The 9,369-nt window shown below is 32.3% G+C and overlaps 3 protein-coding genes across 3 annotated transcripts in view; 2 read left to right on the top strand and 1 right to left on the bottom strand.

Annotated features, from left to right (window-relative positions):
• LOC108688133 (DNA-directed RNA polymerase II subunit RPB2) overlaps positions 1 to 1,383 on the top strand; it is a 7,188-nt gene extending 5,805 nt beyond the window's left edge. Inside the window, exon 7 of the mRNA XM_018194262.1 lies at positions 1,080 to 1,383. Coding sequence (XP_018049751.1) covers positions 1,080 to 1,365 — 286 coding nt within the window. The 3' untranslated portion in view covers positions 1,366 to 1,383. The remainder of the gene's footprint in view (positions 1 to 1,079) is intronic.
• Positions 1,384 to 1,827: 444 nt separating this feature from the next.
• On the bottom strand, positions 1,828 to 3,819 carry LOC108688095 (E3 ubiquitin-protein ligase TM129). The gene is made up of 7 exons (XM_018194194.1): positions 3,518 to 3,819; positions 3,184 to 3,441; positions 2,850 to 3,099; positions 2,561 to 2,750; positions 2,302 to 2,496; positions 2,057 to 2,202; positions 1,828 to 1,961 (listed from the first exon to the last, which is right to left on the bottom strand). The coding sequence occupies exons 2-7, from the start codon at positions 3,383 to 3,385 to the stop codon at positions 1,838 to 1,840; spliced, it is 1,107 nt and encodes a 368-aa protein (XP_018049683.1). The 5' UTR covers positions 3,386 to 3,441; positions 3,518 to 3,819; the 3' UTR covers positions 1,828 to 1,837.
• A 4,471-nt stretch (positions 3,820 to 8,290) lies between these two features.
• Positions 8,291 to 9,369, top strand: part of LOC108688060 — a 4,570-nt gene continuing 3,491 nt past the window's right edge. The window contains exon 1 of the mRNA XM_018194151.1: positions 8,291 to 8,320. Within this exon, the coding sequence (XP_018049640.1) occupies positions 8,291 to 8,320 (30 nt within the window). The remainder of the gene's footprint in view (positions 8,321 to 9,369) is intronic.

The following is a 9,369-nucleotide window of genomic DNA, read 5'->3' as shown; positions in this document are numbered from 1 at the left end:
TGCGTTTGAGCGTCAGATACAGAGACGCTTCGGCTCTTTGAAGTCCCGGAAGTTTCCCTGGAGGCGTCGCGAATATATATATATATATATGCACGTACACAGGATACTCCAAAATTCGTGACTCAATACTATAGCAAGAAAATTCTCGGAAAATTAAGTAAAAAGATTATTTGTAAATTTTTGTTTTAAGCAATAATTTTGAAATAACAATGGTTTAAATATGGCCAATTATAGACTATGATTACATGTCCATGAGTTGCGGTAGTGTTAGTGAGCACTGATGAACACTCACTAATATTCACAGGTGATGAGTGGGCTCCTTTAATCACGTTGCAATTGACCACTCACAGCGCTCATACAACAGAAAAACTTTAGATACCGGCTGTTGTGATCAATTGTAACGTGATCAAACGGAACGCTTCCGCGGAAAGAAAGGAGAGGACTATCTAAACGTAGTTTGCAATTGGTTATATTTAAATCATTACATAAAGTATCTCATTTTAAAAGCTCCATTCAAATATTTTAGAAATATTGTATTAAATCGAAAAATATTTCAAACAAAAATTTTGTGACTTCGAGGGAGACATAAGATGATATCATTAGTTTAACCTTGAGTGTCAAGGTCATTTAGAATTTTTTAAACAAATCCCTCCATTTTTTAGTACATATTTTCGTAGTTTATCTCGAAAACTTTTCAAAATACTATAATAAAATATTTTTTTCATTAAATACTTTTGATAAAAAATTTTCCATTTTTCATACTTCCGATATTCGAAAGAGAAATATCATTTTTTTTCTAAAGGGTGTTTTACCCGTTAAATATGAGTTAAATATGAGCGTAAAAAAATACGTATCTCTTATATTTGTGTGTTTAATAACATATTTCAAGGAGAATCAAATTAGTTTCAGTTGTGACATGTCCCTCGTAAATTAAATTTTCAAGACTGTTAACTTTAATATAAAAAAAGTTAACTTATGACACGCACGTACACGCACATGCACACACACACGCGCGCGCGCGTACGCACACGCATATATATATATATATAATACACACACATGCTTGTATATTTATTTAGGGATGGTGGACTTCGTTTCGGAGAGATGGAACGAGATTGCCAAATTTCTCACGGCGCAGCGCAATTTCTACGAGAACGTTTGTTCGAAGTATCGGATCCATATAGAATTCACATATGTAATTTTTGTGGTTTAATTGCTATAGCAAATTTGCGGAATAATACTTTCGAATGCAAAGGTTGTAAAAACAAGACGCAAATTGCACAAATTAGACTACCGTATGCGGCGAAGTTACTTTTCCAGGAATTAATGGCAATGAATATCGCACCTAGACTCATGACACTTTGAATTTTCTGTAAATAATTTATTTTATGTAAAATATATATTGTCGAGTTATCATTGTATATACAAAACATGCATACAGTTGTTATACAATGAAACATGAGACAAATCAGTAAACAACTTTTCATAAATTACTGCTTCAGCAGATATTTATTATTATTAAAATAGCAATCTTTGTATGTATCTTTATAATATGTTAAACTTTATAATATGTTAAACATAATGTTTGATGTTTATCAGTTTTTGTGATAGTAAAGTAAATTGATTTTTATTTTACTAATTAGTAATCTCACAAAAGTGACTTATCCATTAATTTGTATGTAATGATTGAACTTTTTATAAGACCAATATATTTTTTCATGTAAAAAAAATATTCATCTAAATGAATCTTAGATATTATTCTTTTAACAATTGTATTAAAATTGGTACAAATAAGAATTATTTCATAAGAATCAAAATAATGCTCATTATTTATATATTAATTGCTAGAATTTCTTACAAGACACACATCTAAAACACAGAATCGTGCTCTGCAGAGAGGACAGGTACATTTGGAGGACAGCCACGTTTCTGGTGCATTCTCGTCTTGTCTCGAGGCAAACCTGTTCAAGTAATAATAATAATAATAATTAAAAATATTATCTGAATACATAATTTAACTTAATAATCAAGAACAATAACAATAAAAGGTACCAACCATTTCGCCATACATTCTATACACCACATTGGACGGCAATAACACGTCGTGCAATCGTCAAGATCTCTAGTATCGGCACTGCTGCATAATCTATTTAATTTTACATTCGACAATGCTTGCATACATCCAATACATTGATTTAACTCCTGTATAAGTACAAATTAATAATTGAAGGCAAACAGATTAGAGAAAAAAAACAAAATAATTATTGATAATTGAGATGATGACAGTATGTTACTTGATACCTCGGCAGTATCATAGAATGGGTTTTTATTGACCTCTTCTTTAAAAATATCGATAAATCTATCAAGCAAGGTTCTATGGAATGTTATATTGTGCAGTATAGCAATCGGCCGTGAAACTTTATCTTGCAAATCCTTGAAATCCAACGCATTTAATCTTATATCAAATTCCTGTGCCATAGCTCGCATAGGTTTTACCTAGAAAATGATATGGATCACTGAGTCAGTACAACTGGAAGTGATTTATGAATTATTGTTATACCTGTATATTGATAAACTGAACTTGATCTCTTGTTGTCGGTGACATGAAATGGACGTCGCTTTTATTCACAACTAAAGTCGCGTCACTTTGATGTGCCACTTGCAATTTATAAGGCGTGATTTTAATGATCCAATTGTCCGTCGCTACGACACGAGTTATGCTATTTGTGACAATAACAATTTTATCTATTCTAAAATAAAATTTTATTTTAGTATAAATACTAAGTGTACTTACAATAGGTATGCGTGTGATTTAAATTCCTAAGTATAAGTTAGCTATTTGAATGAACCTTCGATATTCTGTATTAATATCCGAGGCAACAGCCGTCCATGGTGTATTATTATTACTATACACAGATAGATTTTGTGCTATAGGATGTGTGGCCCAATTATGTGCAGACCATTCAAGAATCTTATTCAGAATGTAAAGTGGAGCAATGGTGACACAAAGAACAATCAATGGCCCAAGGTAATTTCCATCGACTAACAACAGTTTTCCAGGATCTATGTGATTGAAGAAAAACAGTCCTAGAACATAGCCTGTACGAAAAAATCGTATGCTGTAAATGTTTGTAAAAGTGAAAGCATGACTGGATATAATTAGAGAAAAAACGTGTTTATTACCTAGAGGCAGTGCAGAATGTAAAAGTAACGTGGCTACACTCCTCCTGATGTGATACTGTATGAAAAATTCATTTTCACTGCCAAGCCAATTCGCAAAGACATCTTTAACGGTTAATCCCGCTGAGACAAATTCTGTAGGTGGATAGATGATACATCCGGACATCAGAAAATAAAATAAAGTATAAAAGAGTAGAGCTGACATTTTTTCATTTAAAAAGAGAGATTCTTGTTTGTCTGCAGTGTAATAGAAATAGCGATCTATAATAATTTCATAAGTTACTTTAGTTCACTCAGCTGTTTCTTGTCAAAATATAATAATGTTATGACAGATTACATTCAATATAACTGTAGATTCCTTCTTATAGCATACTTATAGACCAAAAACTGTTATTGTTATATGTTAGATCACGAAACCTGAGATCTAACCTAGCAATTTCAACCTTGATGTTGACAGTGGATGTATCTGTTTATTTATTGAAACTTCAGCAATCACGGATCTATTAAGATTCATATAGGTTACCGAACTTATAGTATTCTCCCGTATTCAGAACGCGATTTTTCTTGATAAAAGCGTGCTTTTGGATACGCGATGCTACAAATGCTTTAAAGCAATTTTTGATTTAGCCATTGGCTACTTTCAGCCGATTCAACAATTGAGTGAGCATTCGCTGTTATTCTTTTAGATCATCCAATCAGCATTTTAGAGCTGAGTTCCAAATTTTACTGCTAGTACTAAAAATCTATAGGACGTAACGAAAAACTATAGATTTTCAGTATGACAGTAAACTTTGGAACACAGTCTAGAAAAAATACATCAATAGCAACGAGCACTCAACTGTTGAGTCTGCTGAATACAGCCATTGGTTGAGAAAATTGATCAATGGAGAGCTCAATAGCCGATATATTCATAGTCGGATTTTATATTTAATATCGTCTTAAGTACATTCCTAAGATTTCATGGACCAATCAGAAAGCCGCATTAGCAGACATTATAGACGGTCTTAAAATAAAAATGAACTATGAATACCAGTGATTCTTTAATGTGACTGGTTTTTGCTTTTAATTCTTTGTTGATATTTCCTTAATACAAAAGCTCTGCAATCTGTACTTATATAATCCGAATAGCACTTCGAGGGACGTTCTGGTAAACGTTCTTAGAACGTAGAAATATCCTCTGAATATTCTTTGGAACTTCTCTTGGAGATCTGTGCTATTAGGGAAAATTCGAGACTACTAATAGATTACATGAAGAAACAAAGTTCTTAAAATTAGACTTAGGGTGTGGTCGAGTTGCCATTACAAATGCTTCGAAGCATTTGATTAACCAATCGGAAGAAAGAATTTTATTATAATTGATCAAAACAACCAATCAAAAAATGTTTCGAAACATTCGCGGCAATTTTTGACCGCACTTCTAAACGTCTAATTAAAATGCTATCGTTCTATGAATATTTATGTACATTTTTTTTATGTATTATGAATGAAGATGTATTGCTTTGAATCTTAATGATTCCATCAGAGTTTCATTAAGATCTTTCTGTCATTTAAAAGCCTAAAAACTGACTGTTTTTTAAAAGTGAATAGAGTGAAACTAATATATACAATTGATTAAGATAAAACTTTTTATTTGTTTTAATAAGAAGTTTTGTTTATGGATTTCAGAAATAAAATGACTCTATCCCTTATTTTTTTGATCCACTTTTCTGCATAAGAATAATATCGCGGAAAATTTACAATCTCGACAGTCTTATAATTAAAATATTTTTAATCAATACATCAGTAATGAAGTATTAAAGTAGCATTTGGATCAAAATAATGAAATTTAATAAAATGATAGTAAAACAAAAATCATGTTTTCATTTTCAGAATTTTTTAACACTTTTTCAAAAAAAAGTCAAAGGATTGAAATAGATTGTGGTTCGTAAACTGGATAGAAATATCCATAATAATTATGCAAAATTTCGATCGGCAAAGCTTTTTTCAGGAGAGTTTTTCATGATTTTGTAAACATAGTTTGGGGAAAACGGCTTTAAAGTTTTAAATTAATTTTCTAATATGCATACAACAATTATATAAGTATTATGCATGTGCAGCGTAAAACGGCTATTAGAAGTAAATAAAGTTTATTTCGGTTCCTTCAACTAATCCTAAGAATCCTAACACAATTATAGATTACAAACCGGTTTCGTGAAATGAGCGCAATACCCTCGGCTGTTAGCCCTCCGCTAGGAGGACTTAGGATATCCACACAAATTTGCAAACCGCATAAACGTTTGCATAAAGAAAATTATCCAATTACATTTTACGTACATCTTTATAGGAGAAATACGATTGGATAATTTTCTTTATGCATATGTTTATGTGGCTATGCAAGTTGTGTGAATGTAACCTTATTCGATTTTCGTCTTGCGAAACGTCTCAGAAAATGTCCATTTTCTCAAAAACATATTTTTTTTCAAAACCTTTAGAACTTAATTCTATACATATATAATTTAAAAAATATAATTTTAAAACATCGATTTTGTACTCTCTTAATGAATGGAAAGATTCCTTAAGCAAGTTAACTTTTTTAAATGTGAGCCAGCGCATCTCACTATTATACATATCTCACTACATCTGATTTTAATCATTTTATTATAACAAATGTTATATTACTCGAAATAACATGTCGCATAATAACATAAACTTTTTTTTTAATTAATAATAATTACTTAATGTTAGATTTACATTCTTAAATTGAAGAACATTATAATACAAAATGATGAAATGCTAAAAAAATTTACTTGCCTCTTTGAATCAGATTTTTCTCTTTTTTTTATTATAATACTTGTTTAATTTAATAGAATTTAGGGAAAAATACTTATATTATAAAAGCTGTGTTCAGATTCCCATTTGAGTGCCAAATATCATTTCAACTTTCTTGTTTACCGAACATTAAACAATAATCGACATCCGAGAGCACATCCAGATGAAAATCCAAACACGGCCAAAGATATACTTTGTAGTAAACTTTTTCATTGTTTTTTCACCATAAATACATAAACAAAACGTAATGCCAACTAGCTTCTTACACTAATAAGCCTCGGTCTCTCCCATGTTGTATCGTATATGAGCGCATATATTAGACTTTTGCCTATTAATATTAATTATATAAAATTTTGAACAAATAGATAAAATTGCGTATTATAAATGTTAAACATAATATTATGCATTATATTTGTTATTGACATATCGATTTTATCACTTATTCGATCTTACTCATACAGCACAGAATTTGCAGCAATATCGCTGCAAAATCTCTGCAATATCGCTACAATGTTGCAGCAATATTACTGCAACTTTTATGCAACTTTGTGCTATAGGAGTAGCTCTTCTTTTTGTTTACGTGTTATTATCTGAACTGTATTCTAAACTATCAATCGAAATTACACACTAAAAACGATCCTACATAATGTGGTTTTAAAAATATATATTTAAAAATATCTGAAATGTTATAAGACAATCGAACGTAAAAATTTTTGATTCTTCAAGATGTCTTCGAAATTTTAAGATAATTTCCAAATATCCGTCATAAAGTTCTCTAAACAAAATCTAGGATCTCGATTCATCGAGTATCGATCTATTATTCGGTCGAGAAGCGTTCAAAAGCGAAACATACAGAAAAGGCGTGAGCAGCAACACGATGCCTTCAAAAGCGAGGAAATTCAGTGAAAGAGTCACTTGTCCAGTGACAGTGCTTTTGAGGTCAGTAGACCGCTTAGGTATAACTTGCGTGTTCGCGCGCGCGCGGTGGGTCTCGCCGTAAACCTTAAATCGCTATTTATGACCATCCCAGCGTATATCTTTTTGTATAGAGATGCTTGTTCAGTGGCGTAGACTTTTTCTCTTTAACATAAAGCAAATATCACCGATCTCATCATCATCTGAGTGCGCATCGCGCGATGATAATAAACGATGTCGTCTACGGGACTGCAAAACTATCCCGATGAGTCTTCCCTTCCAGATCCTAGAAGTGCTGGAAGAGGATTTAAAGGAGGTTTTTTTTCGCACGAGATATAAATTGGCAATCTTAAGACATTCCTAATGGATTTTCCAAATTTTGAAGATAACACATGTTGCTCCGCTTGAGGTACGCGATCTCGAGGTTCTCTCTGTTTCAGTATTACCTAAGTTGGCACCCAGACTACGTCATTGGCAGGGTCCCCGTGACACAGATCAGCGGCGGCAACTATAACGGTATCCATCGATGTGACCTACTCAACAAAGTCTCGCTCTCTCGATCCTTCCTCCTTCGTCCTCTCTTCATTTCACGTCTTTCCCGTGGACTCTCCTTTCGTCCAGGGCCGAATATTCAGCTGGGCAGCTGAGTACAAAGCACTATTCGGTAGTCATACGAAGATACACGGAGCTCGAAGGGCAATTCTGCAATCGCAAATTTTTCTATTTTTAATCGAGAAAAGATCCTTTGTTTCTTTCATAAAAAATATAAAAAATAGAAGTTGGTATACCTTTAAAGAGATTGTGCATTATCATCATAACAACAAAAACTAATCTCTTTTTTGATCGCAATTATTTAAACAAGATCTCTCATTTTCGGATCGCTTCTGCAAAAGTCCAAACGATCGCAATCGCATTCTGTTCAACTGGAAATCTAATGAAGAGTCAGGACTTAGGTGAGATGAGATAGTTAGCCGCCACTGCCGCATGTATAGCATCTTTTCTCCCGTACACGCTGGCGGGCTACACTTTTTCTTCCACATGAAGAGCATCGCCACGGGTCGCCTCGTCGCATGGGCGGACGGTCGACCGGGCCGCGGCTGATTACGGACAGTAATGAAAGCGTCCTGCTTGCACGAGGTAGGCAGGTGTATGCCGTCTGTCATGTAGCTTCCCTCCGACGTTTCTGTCGCATGTCTTCTATCGCATTCTCGCGTTCAAGTCATCAATGAGGCCGATAGCCGCTGCTGCTGCTGTTGTTCTTCTCTATCTGAGTGACCACGCGTGAGTGCGGGGCACGCGAGTAGTTTAAACGTTAATTAGTTGTCGCTTGTCACGAATTACACGCGAGTCCAGCCAGTGGACTAGCGAGTCAAGATCTCCGCGAGTTATGAAAGCAATTGTGCCTTTCGTTCTTCAGGTGAGTGGTGAATGAATGGTGAAGATATCCCAGGTAGCACAAAAAGTGTTTAAAAAGAATTAAAAAAGAATTCAGTTGTTATGTCATTAATTTAGAATTCATTTTTAGACACAAAAAGAATTCTTTTTCTGAATAATTCTGAAAAGAATTCTTTTTGCATCTGAAAATGAATTCGAAATTGATGATATATGACTGAATTCTTTTTGTGCTATCTGGGATCCTTATTTCCTGAACCCGAATGAACCAGAATGTCGTATAATTTCTTCATAAGAAATAAATAAATTGAAAGAGAAAATAATACATATTTATTTGATTTAGAAATTGTTATATTTAATTTTTGAGAATCGAGAAAATTTGCTTTTGAAAATAAAAATATTTCAAAAACGTGCCCAGCCTTGTATATCACTGTTCGAACCGATTTGATTTTCCTTGAAATATTCTATTAATGAAAACAGATTCATGGAAGAAATATAATTTTACAAAAATGTTAATAGAATAAGGATATTTCAAAAATTTTAATTTTTGAAAAACTAAATAATTATAAATTGTAAAAAAATAAAAGTTCTGTCTAAAATATTTTTGTATGTAATCTTATCATTTCAACAATATTGATTAGAATTTAATAGAAATGTTTAATTTATAGCTTTAAGAGATTGTTTTATTCCTTCAAGCTCCTTTAAAAAAAAAGGATATATAAGATATTTAAAAATATGTCTCTTAAATTTTTAACTATAAATGTTTAACTATATATTTTGAGGAGAATCAAATCGATTTCGAGCTATGTATGCTTTTTGTTAATATAAAACAACTTTGTTTTAACATATTTTTTCGTAAAATGCATAGGAAAAAATCTTAGGATGGAGATATAATTAAAATGAGCCATCCTGTATAAAGAACGAATAAAGCACAATTTTTTTGATTGTAAGAAAAAACATTAAAGATTATTATTACATTTTTTATTATTTATAATTTGTAATATCAAAAAAATTAAATATTGCGTAACACAAAAGAAAAGCAATACATATACTTTGCATGTTGTATGAAAGCGA

The sequence above is a fragment of the Atta colombica genome, unplaced genomic scaffold (assembly GCF_001594045.1).
Source record: "Atta colombica isolate Treedump-2 unplaced genomic scaffold, Acol1.0 scaffold225, whole genome shotgun sequence".
NCBI lineage: Eukaryota > Metazoa > Arthropoda > Insecta > Hymenoptera > Formicidae > Atta > Atta colombica.
This window is presented reverse-complemented; position numbering and strand designations above follow the sequence as displayed.

What these genes read in the sequence shown, in the direction of transcription:
- LOC108688095 (XM_018194194.1), bottom strand. Translation starts at nt 3,385, where the DNA reads ATGTCAGCTCTACTCTTTTATACTTTATTTTATTTTCTGATGTCCGGA. An exon ending in ATTAATACAGAATATCGAAG is followed by an intron (nt 2,751 to 2,849) that starts GTTCATTCAAAT and finishes ATTTTATTTTAG; the next exon opens with AATAGATAAAATTGTTATTG. An exon ending in TTCAGTTTATCAATATACAG is followed by an intron (nt 2,497 to 2,560) that starts GTATAACAATAA and finishes ATCATTTTCTAG; the next exon opens with GTAAAACCTATGCGAGCTAT.